Source organism: Limulus polyphemus, unplaced genomic scaffold (assembly GCF_000517525.1).
Source record: "Limulus polyphemus unplaced genomic scaffold, Limulus_polyphemus-2.1.2 Scaffold4633, whole genome shotgun sequence".
In the NCBI taxonomy this organism is placed as follows: Eukaryota; Metazoa; Arthropoda; class Merostomata; order Xiphosura; family Limulidae; genus Limulus; species Limulus polyphemus.
In genome coordinates, this window is record NW_013670243.1 from 5,166 (window position 1) to 23,495 (window position 18,330).

Genomic DNA, 18,330 nt, shown 5'->3' on the forward strand with positions numbered 1-18,330 from the left:
CTCGTCAGTCTCTCCCTCTGATTCCTGGTCAAGCCATTGCACAAGACAATCATCGGTAATACATGTATGCAGCTGACTGATTTGTATTACATGATTTTGTGAATCTCTCGACCGCTGTTACACCTATATTAAGGGACCAATTCCTTGTATTACAAAAAAGCACTGTCCAGACAGAAGTGATCTGCTTCCAAAGCCATGTCCAGTCTTCTTGCTGATACATCCATTCTTCACTCTTTTACTGTAGCACATTTCCTGTTCTTTAGTACCTTTTCCTAGAAGTTGGCACGCAAACTCATATGTGTCATCCAGAATGTCAACACTCTACATATTCTTGCAAACAGTGTGGAACATTTGCTCTTGGAGAGCAGGACTGTGAATCGCATCTACAGAGAGTAATATTTCCATAAGCATGTTCGGAAAACAACCTGTTGATTTTTGTTCAGTTGGTCTGTGTGCCTTCATGATTCGATTAGGATAAACAAAGTTGGCAGTCACATACCTTACAACCTTAATTATTCATTCTACCAAACTATCATATTTGGGTTTATAAGGTGAAGTGATCTTCAACATACCAAACACTTAACACAACTTAGAGAAGATTTGGGTGTTAAAATTAGCCCTACAATCCATTTGGATCTCTTCAGGTGCTCTAAACTGTGTTATCCAGTGCTTCACTAACACATCAGCTACAGACTATGCCAACGTAGAAGTCTTGGCTGACTTTGTAAAACAATTGACAGCCATTAGTATATATTGATAACCTCTTCCATTCCAGGGATATTTTCTCTAAAGGAAAATAAACAATTATATGCTGGAGTTTACCCTGTTTTGGTTGAAATTTTCTCAGGGTGGCAAATATGTCCAGAAAGATCTTGGTGCTCTCTAGTCTTTGTATTATACAAAGTCTAGAAATTACCTTAGAGCTCTTGAGATCATTAGCTGCAGTAAAGTCTGAGAACAACGGCTCATAGGTTGATAGCAACACACCTTCCTGCACTAATAATTGGTCGTACAAGTATCACAGGTTATTACCTGCATCTGTGGTATGCTCCTCTGTCTGAGTTGGCTGAGCTTTACCTTGCAGTTTGTCAAGGAGCACCCACGCTAGATCTGGGTCCTTCAATTGCTCTTCCCAGAGCTCCTGAGGTGTTAATTTTGTCCGTTAGTGGGATCACCTACTGCATGGTTTGATGACATCACTGCAGAAATTGTTTCGACTCCGACACAATGTTCAAGGGCAGAACATGCAATGAATGGACTGGCTCTCACCATATAATGTGACCTGATCCGGGAAATGATACAGGTGTTTTTATGCTGCACCCTTTATAGTTGGGGACATAATTGACTTTGCATCACTCATAAAGCTCCATGTTTGTAGCCAAAGCCTCTCCCCTATGAACTGTCAAACAATAAATGGGTGAGATGTCATCGACATCGTGGGCACGGGGGAGGGGGGGGGGTTAGGCAGCCTCAACTCTTCAATATAATTTATTAGTTTCTGGTAGGGTGGCAGAACGACGAGTTGCTATTGGCATCTCATCCATTAATCCTGCTCAATCCTATGTTCCTCCGTGATCCATGGCCACCCTGGCAGGAGACTTTCCAGTTTGATGAGAGAGACTCTCTTTCTTTCTGCCCCTTGTATCTCCATTTTCGCCAATACATACTCGCTGTCTCACCTGCCAGTGATATATATATAGTATGTACTGCTTACTTCTAAAACTATCCTCTTTAAAACTTCCCTGACACCAAATAAACCAACATTTTTAACGAGAAGTTTAATTATTGTAATGAATATGAGCATACAACGTTTTTTATGCTTGAGATTTTTTTTCAAATAACAAATTTCAAGAAGAGTAAAGTACATCAGAATAGTTATTATTTACATTTTATATTAATTCATTAGGTGGAGGTCCTCAAAAAGTCTTGTAAGACTTCAAGCTCAAATGTTAAGAACTCCTGGTCTACAGCGTTGTTCTGTTTTTGCTCATATTAGTTTGACTAAAGGTAACTAATTTAACCAGATCGGTAGAGCTGAGTTATAATCAAAGAGAAGAATAATGTTTATAAAAAGGCAGAAGGAAGGCCTCAACGTAGCTCCAGAAACTAGTTCTCTAGCATTTATCTTATGCTACAGATTTATTGGAACCTCTACTCTAAGATCAAACAATCTTCTGGTGTTACCTTATCCTAATAACTTTCTGCAGTGGTTAATAACGCCATCTGAACAATCCAACAGATTCTATTTATTTACCTGTTGTGCTCTCAAAGCACTATTAATGATTGTGAAACTACTTTCTAAAATACTTGCGATATTTTAAAGTGTCATCAAGACATAAGGGATTAACCAGAAACAAGTATTATATCTACCAAGTTTCAGCTAAATGAAGTTTGATCAAGGTGTCTCAGTTCTTTTAAGATCGTAAAACTATATCTGGTGCCTGCATGTGTGGATGAATAAATCTCGACAACTTGTTTACCGTATATGGAAACCAGTTTAAATTAATATACGATATGTAAGATAATATAAGCACCTATTTTTTTCTAAAGGAACTAACTATTAATCATGATATCAAGTACTGAAACAACACTACCAGATCAAGATTAATCCAAGGTTAACAAGTTTGCAATGTTAACGTAGAAGAATTAGAAGAACACGACGAATTTCTAATTACATGTTTGACACTAGACGGCATCAGTGTATAAGCAAGTCTTAATATACTTATTCACTTGAAATTTCGTTTTAACGTTGTGAACATATGTATATACACATATAACAGAGTTGTCCGTCTGTTTGTCTGTATATCTGGAATCTTGACGTCACAAGTTGTTGGGAGTAACTGGTTGGACCAATTTTGATGACAATTGGTAGAGGTACTTACGTGAACCAAACAAAGATTGGTTTTAGATGGATAAGCAAATAGGCGAACGTTTCAAGTTTGGTAACCATTTCTTTCTTTTGTTTTCACTAAGTAAAGCCATCGTTTAACCATTTTAGTAGTTGTGGTCGATAATTAGCACTGGCTACTATTACACAATCCCACAAGAGGATATCACATTCTTATCAAGCTTGAAAATAGGTACATTTTGGTGCTTAACTCCAATATACAGAACATAACCTAAATTTTGAGATTCAAAACTGGATTTGACTTATGAATTAAAGCCTTGGGGTCAGGACAAAACTAATATTTAATAGAGTATGTTACTTAAGAACAGTGCTGACGTCTATTGGTCTTTAGTAACCCATTTGTTTCAGAACATTCTATAAAGCAACAGGTTCTCAACTTTCACTGTACCTAGACATTTTCAAACAACAAGAAGTTCATACAAGCTTCCATAACATTATAGTATTGGAATATTCAGTATAATAGCATGATCCACCAATTCGTTCGTTTAAAGAAAATTTCATAGGATCATGATGAATAACAATACCCAGTACATCCGAGTGATATCAACAAGAAACGGACAACTAACGAAATCTGATGTTAAAATAGTCGTGCTAGTATGACGCTTCGTCAGTTTTCTAAAGGTTATCAACTAAACTGTTTAGTAATTAAATAAATTTTTCAGTCTACTTCATTCCTCAGACAATGTCAGTAACATTTATTAAACGAGTTTACCATTAGTTGCTTTCAAGAGACGTGTGCTTTTCCTGATATTTTTTCCCAATGAGATGATGACGTGATATGCATGTGAAATTTGTAAAAAGACCTAAAGGAAAGTTTCTTTATATATTTTAAAACGTAACTTTAAACAAAAAGTACAAATACATTGTGACATATTTCTGCATTGGTTCAACAATCCAATTTCAATACACTAACATAACAAGAAGGATGTTAATTAGATCAATCCACTAATATCACCAATTACTGTTCCTTTTCTGAAAACCTTGCAGTTGGCTGTCCTAGCAAAGATATACATTTTTGTTTCATTTCACTACGATTTTTTGTAATACATTATTATTAATTTTTATTTATCTGAAGGCAATATACAATTAAAGTGCTAAGCCTAAAAAGGATTTATTGTGACACAAATCTTGTAAGTTTAATAAGGTAGATAAAAGTCCGTGATATAGTTATTTGAATTGGAAAACAAGTTTTACGATGTGGTTAAAACCTGTATTAAACATAAGAAATGCCAGAAATGATCCGTAAAGGACGAATTTTGAGGTACTTTTTTCCTACTTTGATCCAGGAGAATTATGAATAACTTGTTAGGACATTTAAGTGATTAATTGAATGTTTTTCTCTTTGACAGGAATTTGCTGTTGGATCAAGGATTAAAATACGTTAGGATGGATTTACGTAAATATGAATATTTATCAAAAATAGCTATTGTTGCATAAAGAAACTTTATAAAACGAACACCTCTATCTACAGATATTACCAATGTCCTTGTGACACTACCCTAAATTCCAAGCGATGACCTCAAATTTGCTGTGTCATACGGAGCGTGTATTTTCTGCTGAGTTATTCAATTAAATTTACTTTACCTTACCTGATATTGTACTTTAAAAATAACTGATAACAGAATAATTTTTCACGTTATTTTGGCTTCAATATTTGTCCATGGTTTAGCTACTAACTTGTTTCCTCACTAACATGAAACAAAACCGAGCAAAACATCAGTTAACATTTCAGTTCTAACTGTTAATATTTGATTATTGGTGTTTTTTGTTTTACGGGAGCAAGTAGAATAATTATCCTATTATATGGACTTAAGAAGATAATCCAGATAAGCTTTAGGTAACTTTTACCGTTTATATATTAACCAGAAAATAGCTAGTCATTATATTCTTATTGGCTGAAATAAAAGGAACGCCTCAATCATCAGACGGTTTTTGTAATACTGGGAGAAACCGCCAGGGAGAAGTACTTCCGGTTTGTAAGCTGTGTTGTTCTTGCTTGTAAACTAAAACAGTTTTTATTATAAAAACCTTCCTTGTTGTTAATAATGTATTACCAGTGTAACCGGTCTCACAATAAATTTTAAAATTTCTTCTATATATTGACGTTGTCGACAATATAGACTGTCATCGTATTTTTGTGGCAAAAACATATACTTAATTCTACTTTTATAACTTTCCAGCTATAATAACTAGCACCTTAAAATTGTTACTCTATACACCGGTATACTTAAACATCGAATAAGGGTATAAAGACAAAGTAAAAATTCACCTGTCCCGCCCTTTAACATTAAACCTGTAAAGTAAAACTAGATTAAACATATAAAACACTTCTTTAAATTTAACTAAACGTTGTTTAAAGGTGTGGATAGTAGGTAAAGATTCACCTATCTCGACCCTCATTGGAACAGTTAAATTTAATTGATAGTACTGGAAGAAAGGTAGAACGAACAGATAAATAAGAAAATTTATACTTACTCTCGCAGTCTGACGCCTAATAAAAACAAAATTACAACCATCACATCCTATCACGTTAACACCTCCAACTTTTGTTGGTCCGTCGCAGCTCTCTAGTCACTTAAAATATAACACGATGTTTGTTGGACATAGTGAACCTATCAGAACTTAAAATCCAGAAGATTGGTGAACAAACATGATTCATCCGGTATCCATCTGTTATTGAATTCTACCTCCACGAGCCGTCTGTGATCGTAACTCACTATTATTCTTATGTTTGATCTTATACTTCTCATTACTACTGGTACACTTTCTCTCAAGTTGTATTACACTGTTCTACATCTGGATGTCCAAATCTGATATTTTAATTCACTCACAAATGAGATATGTTTTCTAGGAACGTATTATGGAATAAGACAGTTGTGTAACTGAGAGGTCTGACCTTAGAGATAATTAAAACTTTTCTCCAGTAAAATTGAACATTTGGACAGTCAAATAAGAGATGTTTCACTGTCTCTATGTTCGGACAATATGGACACTTATCTGTCTTAGTTAATTTAAATCGGTGTAATCTTTCTCTATTATTTAATATATTGTGAGCTGTTTATATCTCTTCTTTTACTTTATAATTTTTTATTACTTAAATTTTTCCATGTCTGTATCCAGTTCACTTGTTGGTGTTGTTCGTGTAGTTTGGGTGTTACTGTCGGTGTTAGTATATCATAAACCTCTTGTATTTTCATTGTATAAAACTATATTTCATTATATTCTTTACATTTTTTAAACTAATGGTTCCGTAAAGAATTGTAAATAAAATGGCGGATTAAATAACTTAAGGGTTTGATGTTTGTATGATTTACTAAAATATTTTATTTTGTTTCCTGATTAAAGAGAGCACAATTATGTTCTGATTATAATATCTTACATGTTAAATTCGTACTCAAGACTATTAAGTTATTTTTAAAATTTGGAAGACTATGTCCTCCTAATCCTTTTGATAAACTTATATCTCTTGTCAATCGTTCAGATTTATTATTTCATATAAACTTAAAGACTAAACTTTCTGTTTTTTAAAATTTCCTCTCTGTTCGAAGGTAGAACTCGACCAATATAAGCTAATTTAGGATAAATAACTTGTTTTATTATTTAAGCTTTTGCCAATAATGATATTTCCATTTCTACCCATTTATTAATTATCTCTGTAACTTCTAAAATTCTGATGCTCGCTCCAGTTATATCTGGTTAAATCATATGGATTAAACCAAATACCTAAAATTTTTACGGGATTTAGTCCAATTTATATTTCCTGGTGTATCTGTTCTTCCTCTCCATTTGCCTAACTAAAAGGTATTTGACTTGTTGTTATTAATTTTTGCTGCTCTGGCTTTACAGGATTGTTCCAATAATCTCATACTTTCTATAATAGATTCCTCACTAGTTGGAGTTAAGGTTACATCATCTGCATTTCTGCTGGATACTATAGTTTCCTGGTATTCGAAAACCTTCAACGTCAGAAATATATAAAACAATATATATCACAGGGTTATAACATACAGTTGTCCAGTGTGTAACCACTGTTTAATAACAACAGAATGGCAAAGTTTTCAATACCATTTTTAAGGATTTACAAAACAGCTTTTTTTTTTTCACTTGGAACTCTAGTAATTGGAATTAAAGATATTGACATTTATCTGTTAAGATGTCCTGTGCAATCAGTATTTTGGTTCAGATATCCCGCATGACTAGTCTTTCGGTTAAAATATTCTGTACAGCCAATATTTTAGGTTAACATATCCCGTGCAGCCAGTAATTCGGTTAAAATATATCATATAACCAATAATTCGGTTAAGATATTTTATACTACCAGTATTTCGTTTTAAATACCCTTCACAACTACTATTTCGGTTAAAATATTCTGTACAGCCAATATATAAGATCAACATTAATTCGATTAAGATATTTCGTACAACCAGTATTTTAAGAAAAAATATTCTGTACAACCAGTACTTTAGGTTAAGATATCCTATGCAACCAATATTTTAGGATAAGATATTTTGTAAAACCAGAATTTCGGTTAAGATATCCTGTATAACCAGAATTACGGTTAAGATGTCTTGTATAACCAGTATTTCGGTGTTTTTGAATAGTTGTCTTTCCTCTAGCCTATTAATTCAAAATTAGGAATAGCTATGCGCAAATATCCCTTGCATAGCTTTGCACGAAAATTCTAATACCTAAAACAAAAATAAAATCTAAGTATGCACGTTTCAAGTATTGTATTCTATGGTTCTAACGTTTCAAGTATTGTATTTTATGGTTCTAACGTTTCAAGTATTGTATTCTATGGTTCTAAATATTAAAAACTGCATTCATTTTTCGTTACAGCGAAACGATGTCCTCATCCTGCAGTACCTCTATATTCCAAGGTTTCCTTATCTCAGGAAGACAGGATTCCTGGATCTTTTGCCACTTACAGCTGTGACGACGGCTATGAGTTATTTGGGTAAATCCTTAGAAATTAATTTGTTTGGCAGAACTAATTTTGCATAATAGATTCAATACTAAAGTCTTTGAATACCAAGTTCTGGAAAATGTGCATTTTTGTTAAGCACTATGTTTGTTTCTTTCCTACTTTTAACGCAACTGTTTGTCACTAAACCCCGATATTAAAATTGAATATTAGTTTTAGCTTCTTGTGTATTAGAAATGTCTAATTTCGGAAAGTTAGAACGTGTATCTGTGTTGTTATGGATTTTTAACTAGATTAAGTTCGAGGAATATCTTAACGGATATCTGTGTTGTTCTGGAATTTTAACGAGATTAAGTTCGAGGAATATCTTAACGGATATCTGTGTTGTTATGGATTTTTAACGAGATTAAGTTCGAGGAATATCTTAACTAATATAGTCACTATCCGTGCACGTAAATTTATGGAATAGTTTTCCTTTCAATAATTAACAAGACTTGGCTGGACAATTCCCAAGTTAGGGTAACATTCTTCCCCAAATATTGGGTTAGGTACTCTTTTTACAGTACCACAATATTTGGTATAGGCAGTGTTCTAAAGCGGACCGACAAATCAGCTTATGTATAATTGTCGCTCAGATATTTATCTTCCGTTGAAATAAATCTTTCGTCATATAATTATTCCTTTTTAATTAACCTATGCTAATATTTCATTTATAGTATTCTAAGTATTTTAGTTTATTACTATTATTGATTTTAATATTTAATATTTATAATTTCATTTAATATTTATAATTTCATTTAATATTTATAATTTCATTTAATATTTATAATTTCATTTAATATTTATAATTTTATTTAATATATATACGACCTTATTATATTGTTGTTAATAAATTATTTATTTTAAAACATTTTTAAACGAAATTTCCGGTTCCCCTTACCTCTCGTCGTAATCACTAAATCATTTTAAGTAGGTGGTGGAGGCTCCAAAAATGTCTGTAACACCATATGTCACCCCAAAGGTGGCATGTATGCTGTCAGATGTCAGTTTTCAGAGTACGTGGTATGTCGATCTGGATTAACCACCGGAAAACATTTTAACTGAAATTATTAAAGCTTATTTAACCCGCATAAAAGTCTCCTGGATGCCGCATTAACCATTCTTACGCACCGTAATTAGACATATAAGAACGAGTACAGTCAAATTCTTAACGGTAATCACATATAATGGATCTGAAGTTAACTTGTTAAGCTTGTACGTAGATTTTCCAGTTGTGGAGTTTCAGTCACAGGTATTTAAGGCTCTTGGATTAGTTTTTTATTGAAAAGTAGATATGTTTGTCGATTCAAAAATAAAGTTTCAAAGAATGCTTTTATCTTTTGCTGGTTAAAATGTACTCCAAAGTAATTTCACAGTTACTTTATTGTTGTTGATTTAAATATCCGCCATTCATGAGTAAAATAATTAGAAAACAAGTTTTATCAAAACAAAAATACTTACTGAGTTCAGAAGAATTAGGTCTTCTGTAGCTTTGTGAAAATTTTAATCTTTATTTTAAAATTTGTGATGTTTATATCTTGTTCAAATGTGTTGTCCCAGTTTATAATAGAACTTGACTAAGAAGTGCTTGTGTAGGAATTCGGTTTTCGTGCTGTCGTAATGCTTTCTTTTGTTTGCAAATGTTCTTGTTGATTATTCAGTATTAAGAGTAATGGAAAGAACAGTCCACTAAACACTAAAAAGAATTTTTTGTTACTTCAAATTCCACGATTAGCGTAACCAATGTTCACCGATAAGCCTAACTTTTCAAATAAACTTATATCTCTGACTATTATATCTTCGTTAAAACACAAACTCACTATCCACAGCTTTGAACTAACTAGTTGACAATAACAAACAAACCAGCTAAATCATGCACCGATTACTCGTTAAATTACTAACAAACTCGCCAACACACTACCTAACTAGCATTTTTTGTATGTCTCAAATTGTTTCTTAAAGTTTGGAGAGAAAGTTCCAGACATTAAGGCCACACCCATCATGTTACGTTAAACTGTATTCTGGTTAGACGACAATACAAACTTCTATATTTAAAACATCGGCTACAACAATGAAATTTGTTCTAGCAGATATGCAATTAGTACCTTGTCATCTGACGAATTAATTTTGTGTTCAGCGTCAAGGAAAATATTTAGTCAAATGATCACACAAAATCTAACGATCCATAAATACTTTTGCTTGTATTTTCATATAATCTTTAATACGTATTTTAAATATTTAAGATCGTTAGTGGACTGTAGTGACTAATTAGGTTTCACCAAATATTATATAGTTACTACTTTAATTAATTAAGGTACGCCATCGGCTATAGCTTAGGCCTATTGTTTAGAGGGTATTTTGCACATATATACTAGATGTACTTCCGCAGGGTTCCCATAAGTGTTCTGTTTAAAGAGTAAATAAACCCTAAATTAAGAGTAACAAATATTTTCATTTCTTGCTTTTGAAGTTCATGTCATGCTGTGTTGTAGCGTACAAAGTGTATAAATCTTCTCGTGATTCATGGCATGCTCACGTTTTACTGACGTCACTACAGTATAAATTTCCACGTAAAGCGTCCCTTATGTGACTTCATTTTAGTGACTACTGACTGACTGACAGACAACATACTATTGTATAGTGGTACGAGTGGTTAAAACAGGCGGCGAAGACTGAAATTTTTAAACAACCTTTTAATCCAAAAATGAGACCTAAATCTAATTTTCAGTCATAAAGCAAGAAATTTTGAAATGAAAAAATTTATTCTATTTTTATTATTGTAACGCGCACTATTTTGATTTGTTTTAGATACACAGCTGACACCTGAACGATTAGGCTTATATATTGCCAAAGTCACCCAAACGCTTTTCCCCTGGTCTTTGCCAGTGATAGAACTAAAACCTAACTCGTGTAATTTTAGTTGCTTTCGCCCCTCTGTGGCCTCTGCCCCCTTGCGGTCATTACCATTAAAATGATGACATTTTGCTAGTGTGTACCTGTTCATATTTTTGTTGCATTTAACCTCTTTGGACCGTAGCTAATTATTAGTTAACCAGCATGAAATATCTCGTATAGCGTATCAACAAGACCAAGACTTGTGTTTAAAATCATATTTCGTAGCAACTATTTCCACGGTAACGCCTACACCATATCATGCGTTCAAGTGTACGGTATGGGACTCTTTGATGTCTGTAACCTTTACGCCCAAACCGAAACACGCCATTTGCTTTTCTAATCTGCTTTCATTTCAAATGATCTACTTCTGAAACCTCGCAATAAAATATGATTAAATCATTTTGAAGGTTTTACATTTACGTAGCTCAAAAAGCGTTAGGGGTGAATGAAATGTTTAAAACTACTCGCACCCTTACTGTAATGTGTCCATCATGTTTATTTCCCTAACAAAATTCCGTTATCTGTCTCCTATATTCTACAAAGCAATAGGAAAATGTAATGCTATCGAAACCAGCATAGAACTAAGGGCCAATTTAAAATTCATGATAAAATACTCGCATTAGATAATATGTCATTTTCTAGCTCGCGGATTGCCCTCAGAGTAGTTAGTTAAGATCCGCTAATAGGAGGTTCAAGAATATATAGTCACACACAGAAAGCGACAGTCTACTATCACAAGTAGTTAGTTAAGATCCGCTAATAGGAGGTTCAAGAATATATAGTCACACACAGAAAGCGACAGTCTACTATACAAGTAGTTAGTTAAGATCCGCTAATAGGAGGTTCAAGAATATATAGTCACACACAGAAAGCGACAGTCTACTATCACAAGACAAACATATTTATTTCACATAAAAGCCAATATAAAACACAAGGACAACAGTTTATAGTGAATTTGTTTATCTGGTAAGAAAAGAGTGAAAAAAAAACTCTCTTTCACCAACTCAATAACTTGTAATCTACACAAAATGTCAAGCCACAAAAAAATTAGGCAAGTTACGTTAAAATCCATAACAATCTTAAAACTGAAACTATACGTTCAAGTAAAAGCGAATACTGTCTCTGTCAAATGTTAAGGGTTACTGTAAGTTAAAATTGTACCAAAATAAATTTCATTAATTGAAAGGGCCCGGCATGGCCAGGTGTTTAGGGCGCCCGACTCGCATTCTGAGGGTCGTGGGTTCGAATCCCCGTCCCACCAAAGATGCTCGCCCTTTCAGCCATGGAGGCGTTATAATGTGACGGTCAATCCCACTATTTGTTGTTAAAAGAGTAGCCCAAGAGTTGGCTGTGGATGTTGATGACTAGCTGCCTTCCCTCTAGTCTTACACTGCTAAATTAGGGACGGCTAGCGCAGATAGCCCTTGTGTAGCTTTGCGCGAAATTCAAAAACAAACAAACTAATTAAAAGAACGCTATAGTGAAAGTTAAAACTACACAAGTTACTGAAAGTTAAGCCAATCCTACAAATGCCTTGCTTACTGGGGCAAACCTGGATTTATGTACCAAAACATGTTAACATATCACACAAAGCCAGGTTCTCTGCAGAACTCCACCTTCCATTGCGATCAAGAGCGCAAAGGGCGTGGCAGCCATTATTTGATTCGCTGAAAAAAATAAAATAAACGTTTATCTATCTCACAAAGTTATGAATTATCTTTCTTCCAAGAAAACACGGCCAATCAGTAAATTCAAGTACCACGTGCACTGGACATAGGTAAAATTGAGTGACTTACTTGAGCAACTCCCTCGTTGGACAGTTCTTTTGAGTTATTTGGTAAAAATAATGTCACGTGTGGTCATGTAACGATAATAGTTTATTAAAAATAATGTCATGTCTGGTCATGTAACGATAATAGTTTATTAAAAATAATGTCATGTCTGGTCATGTAACGATAATATATTTCTTCTATAACGTTTTTTACATTCACTTTAACTTAAGAAATTCCAAGACTAATGGTACACGCACCGAATTACAAATACAAAACTAACAAGATCTTGCCAATCGATCGACTTTTCCGACACTTGACTGAATCACTCACTCGTTACTCAATACCTTCTCATTCATTAATCATTGATTCACTGCTTCACTTTACTCGTACTTATACTGTACTCGTCTTCTACTCACTACACTACTTTTCCAGATCGTAACATCTTTCCCCCTCTTGCAATCATCTAAATTAAAACATTAAAAATTTAGCTTAAATCATTAACTAAAGAGGAACTAACGTTTGGACCAGTCCTACACTACAACAGAAATTTGTTTTCTCCACTTTCCACTTATAAGTAGGCCGGGTGTGGCCTAATGGTTAACGTGCTCAGACTGTGAATTCGGAGTATCAGGGTTCATGGCCATTTGCCATGAAACTATGCTCTGCGTTTTTGAGCCGTGTGTGCATTATAAGAGTGATGTCAAATCCCACTATTTCGCCAACCAAGAGTAGCCAGGGAGTTGGTAATGACTGCTTTTGTCTTGTTGCCTTCCAGTCTATCAGTTGAAAATTAGGGAGGGCTATATGCATATGCCCTAGGGTTACCAGATTTCCAGACTGAAAAAACAGGACTTTTTCCGTACGGAGTTACACTGTAACAACTCTGAAACAGTTGGAATTAAAATAACACATTTATGAACATTTGCTAAAATATCTGATGTTTATTGAATTGCGTTTTAAAACCATAGACAAAATTTGTTAAAATCGTATCTAGTTAAAATAATAATAATAAATGCGCCTGAGTTTTCTTGACCCTACTGCTTCTTCGTTTTCTTTTTCGCACCTGTACAGGTTTTCAAATCACAATTCCTACGGTTGCCCACTGACAGGTTAGGTTAAGAAAACGTAGCAGAGAGTGACGGAAAACTGTAGCATGTGATCTGTCTTTGCCAGGTGATTCTCCAAGTAAAATTCAAATTAGTCATGTATAATGACAAACTATACGTATAAAACTCATATTAAGGTACAGAGAAACTGAGTAATTTAATACTTTTGCACTGTGATCCTGTCAGCAGTGTCGTGTCCGAAAGGGCAGGTACTCTATACATAAACAAATGAAACGCGGCATCAATACAGTTGCAATAATTAGTTAATAATTGGTATGGTCCATGTGTCATGTCTGCCATATAAACATTAAGTTACATTCACGGTCTGCATGCAGCTATATACATATGCATGTAGTAGATTATGAGGTTCCATATAAACCACAGACTACATTAAAACGATGGAGTGTCAACGGTTATAAAGCCGCTGTTATTTGCCAAGTAGTCAAATAAATTTGAAATTACCTACACAATGTGCAATGATGCGTTTAGTAATATTGCTCATGTTTTATTACAATACCCACAGACATTTTTGCTGTTAGCTGGCGGAACAGTATTAAACAGTAATATAGAAAGTCAAATAGGCGATCCCTATTATGAACCACGATGGTTTGAAATAAGGTTTTTAATATAGCCAGTAATCAAAATATATGTGATAAAACTCACGTAAACTGCTTTCAAAAATAGCATTTCAAGTATGTCTTTCGTCTCTGAAAAGCCATTACCCAAGAGGCCTCTAATTAATACCATAACTCGTCAGTTAGGCTGGACGAGGAAAAACAAAGATTTCTCGGAAACGCTACTTATATATGAAAAAATAGACTAATTAAGAAGAAATTGAGAAAAAATTCACAGTTTACATGATTTTTATAAAAACTCTTAGACCAATTGGTCTCTAATGCTCTGCAAGCTTTAAACTGTAGCTTTTATAGCCAATAACTGTCGAACAAATTATGTTCGCGAATTTGTAAGGATATTATTCTCCTTAGGACGCAGCTCGTTCTGAATAAAGGTGAACTATTAATACTATAGAATACTCTACCAACACTTTTTTTACTTTATTCTATGTGGGAAGTTGGTCTCACTGTTGCTTTTTATTCTGCTTGCATTTCAAAATGAATAAAACTAAATGAGTATTAAAAACAAATAGATGGGGTTTGTTTCGCACTCGTGGTCTTCACTGTTTCAGTAAGTAATAATATTAAGATGTTACGTAATTTTTCCATGAAAATTTGTGATGCATCAAAATAAATAAGCGGAGCCCTTCTAAGTAGTATTTTGTGGGAATTAATTTTTAAATAAGTATTATACTTTTCCTATTTATAAGCTTCTTTTCCGAGCCGTTTTTCCTACACAGACGATGCACAACAGTAAGAGAAAAAGCGGATTCACGCGTCAATTAGGCCTAGTGGCTGTGACCGTTTATCCGGGTAGTTGAAAACCTGTGTTTTTTTGTCATTACGACCTCGCAGGTCATGAACCAAGGCTTACTCTATCTAAATATAATTCCTTAGGTAAATAGTTTCATTAGTTAGGGTTGAGCAGTTTTAGATGGTCGTTTATTTTCACTTGAACAATATTCAGATATGTCTGTAGGCTACATATACCGTGCTATATCATAATGACATTGCTATACACTATATATTAAAATCCACGATAATATGTGGCTGTAAATGTCAACTAAATTCTCGTGCAAATTGATATTTACCCTGTATCTTAGTCGCCAAGCTGTTTAGTTTAAGTAACAATTAAGACTGATTAAATATAAATAAATGTATATTCTGTACTTTAGCATAGATTAAAACTATACCGCTACTGGATGTTTGCCAGAGGCTTTAATACAATTTATAAACATTTTTAGTTTAAGACATCTTGCAGCCCACCCAGAAGTAATTACAACGAACTTGTCCTAACTTATACATAATTCTCACTTCTTTTACATTCCCTATTCCTAAACAATCATGAATATATACATGTACGTACCTCTTACGTGACTTATGGAGTTAAAATTAATTATTAATGTAATAAAATCTAGAGATATCTGTATATGGAGTCTGGCAGAAACATCCGTCATGAAATAACGAGCAGTTTTTACCATAAATTTCGTTACAACCACTATAACTAAGAAAAGTTATGACTAATGTAGCTTTGTATTATTCATTATGTTGCAACTTCTATCATAACGAAGTGGTGTTAAAAACTGAAACAATTTAATACGTTTTATTGTTACCCTGAACTTTATAATTTTTACCATAATTAAGTAGGATTAAAACTAAATTAGCTTTTATTTTTTTTATTTTCACAACGTTCTAAATATACATTTTCTTTTTTAATTAAATGTAGTTCAAACAACGAAGTTTAATATTAATTAGGCAACATGATTTCGTAAAATGGATGATATTCTCTGAGTAATTAAAAATATACTTACAATTTTTATTAAGTTACTGAAACTTATCACTTGTGAAATACAATGAAAGCTTTATTCTAAGTGAATTTAATAACATTACTTACAGTGAATCTACTCGTGTATGTTTGCCAGATGGAACATGGCAAGGAGATCTATCATACTGTGGTAAGTGGCGTCATCTTGTAGATGATTGAAAACTTTTTTACCACTAGTTTAACCATTATTGTGGCTGTCGTATCGCAGCCTGCCTGATGAGCCCTAGTATTTACCAAAAGGCCTCATCGGCATTGGATATAGCAGATATAGAATGGTTGACATATTATTATACATTTTACTTTGCTTTCTGATTAGTTTAATTCACTTGTAAGTTCTTATAATTATGTGAAACGTAATATTTTGACAAACTGGTACTAAACAATCTTTGTTACACGAAAGTTAATTTTCTGATCGCCCGGTTGCTACAAGTATCAGGTTTTTAAATGAATGCATTATTTTAACTTTTATCTTACATGCTTCAACTACTTATGTAAAGAACATGATTTTCGATAAGTATGTACAGGATTAAACTGCAAGGCAATTAAAATAGTAATAATTAAGGAACCCAGATCGATTCGTTTTGTTATACTGGCCTTAACCCGATACATTTTGAAAAAAAAAAATATGTGTCCTTACGTTTGCTATTTTCCTTCTAAAGAAGTCCAACTAAAGGACTGACCCACCCACCTCAAAAAATAAAATAAACGAGCAAGGCAATAGAAGGTTATTCCGCTATCTAGAAACCCGATACAATTTTGAAAAAAAAAAAATATGTGTCCTTACGTTTGCTATTTTCCTTCTAAAGAAGTCCAACTAAAGGACTGAAACACCCACCTCAAAAAATAAAATAAACGAGCAAGGCAATAGAAGGTTATTTCGCTATCTAGAAACATGCCGTAAAATAGAGAAAAAGTAATCATTTCAAACTAAATATAGTCCTTTGCATCCTTATAAGTTTATACACCAAAAGTTTAAGTGAATTTAAATCTACGTCACCATTCCAGTATACTTTACAACACATACAAAGAAATGTGTGTGTGTTTTCTTATAGCAAAGCCACATCGGGCTATCTGCTATGTCCACCGAGGGGAATCAAACCGCCGATTTTAGCTGTCCCCCGGGGGACACAAAGAAGTGATTGTTTAGCAATTTAGCTGATACATCTACACTAATGTATACGAGTATACTGTACTAACTCGTATTAGCATGTTCGGCTGTCTTCTCAACAAGTGTTACAAACGTTTAAAGTTAAAAATCCATTGTATTTCAGTTGACGTATACTTAATCCATAGGGACGAGTGTCTAGTTAAAAAAAAAAGTCGAGTTTTCATGAATCAAGTTTAAATCTACTTACTTTGCTGTTCAAGTATATATTATATAACTTTACAATCTAATTAAGTCTTAGAAGAAGAAGAAAAATAGAGAAATACGCAGAAATGGACTTAGGAAAGCTTAATGGCATAACCCAGAAAAACAAGGGTTTTACTTTCCTTAACATGTGTTAGTTCTGGACATTTATCAAGACACAGAGGAATAAAACTTGGCATCCAAACGGTACTTTAACGATGATAGTTTGAAAATATCTAGTCAATAAGCACGGTAGTTCTTAGTATATAGGGATGGGCCGAGAAAGAATGGCTGCCGCATTCAATCTATTAGTCTACGATGCTTAAAAATAAATGTAAAAGTTGAGTCGTAGCCTTATTTGAGCACCTAATTGCCAGTATCGAATGTTTCACAGCTTGTAAGACTCCAAATATTATTTAAAGGTGTCGCTAAAGTTGAGAACTGGGAACTAGCTAAAGAGCCCAAATGTTCGTCTTCCTTTTTTTCCCCACGCTATTCAAAAAATGAGTAGAATTTTCGCAGTGGCGTTAGTACTACAGAAAAACATTTTAAGAGTACTTGGGAATAGGCTATCACTAAGCACGGTAGTGCTTAGCTTGTAGAGATGAGCCGAGATGATAATGACCGCTGCATTCAATCTATTACTCTATGAGGCTTACAAATAATTGCTAAAGTTGAGTTATAGTCTTATTTGAGCACCCAGTTACAATTATCGAGTGTTTCACAGCTTGTGTAACAGTAGTATTATTCCATTATTCTACGACACGTATTTTTGTGGGGAAATATTAAAAAGGAAAACTACTACTTAGCAGTGAGTTCAGTTTATAAGCATATATTATTCGATGACGAGGAACCAACTTTGAGACTAATAATGGTTGGAGACGGCTTGAATGGGTTGT

The 18,330-nt window shown here is 33.7% G+C and overlaps 1 protein-coding gene across 1 annotated transcript in view; it reads left to right on the forward strand.

Moving 5' to 3' along the window:
• Positions 1 to 1,906: 1,906 nt before the first annotated feature.
• The window catches only part of LOC106471454 (sushi, von Willebrand factor type A, EGF and pentraxin domain-containing protein 1-like), a gene marked incomplete at its 5' end in the record, with an annotated part of 53,785 nt that continues 37,361 nt past the window's right edge, over positions 1,907 to 18,330 (forward strand). Inside the window, 3 exons of the mRNA XM_022400071.1 lie at positions 1,907 to 2,007; positions 7,748 to 7,865; positions 16,155 to 16,213. Coding sequence (XP_022255779.1) covers positions 1,907 to 2,007; positions 7,748 to 7,865; positions 16,155 to 16,213 — 278 coding nt within the window. The remainder of the gene's footprint in view (positions 2,008 to 7,747; positions 7,866 to 16,154; positions 16,214 to 18,330) is intronic.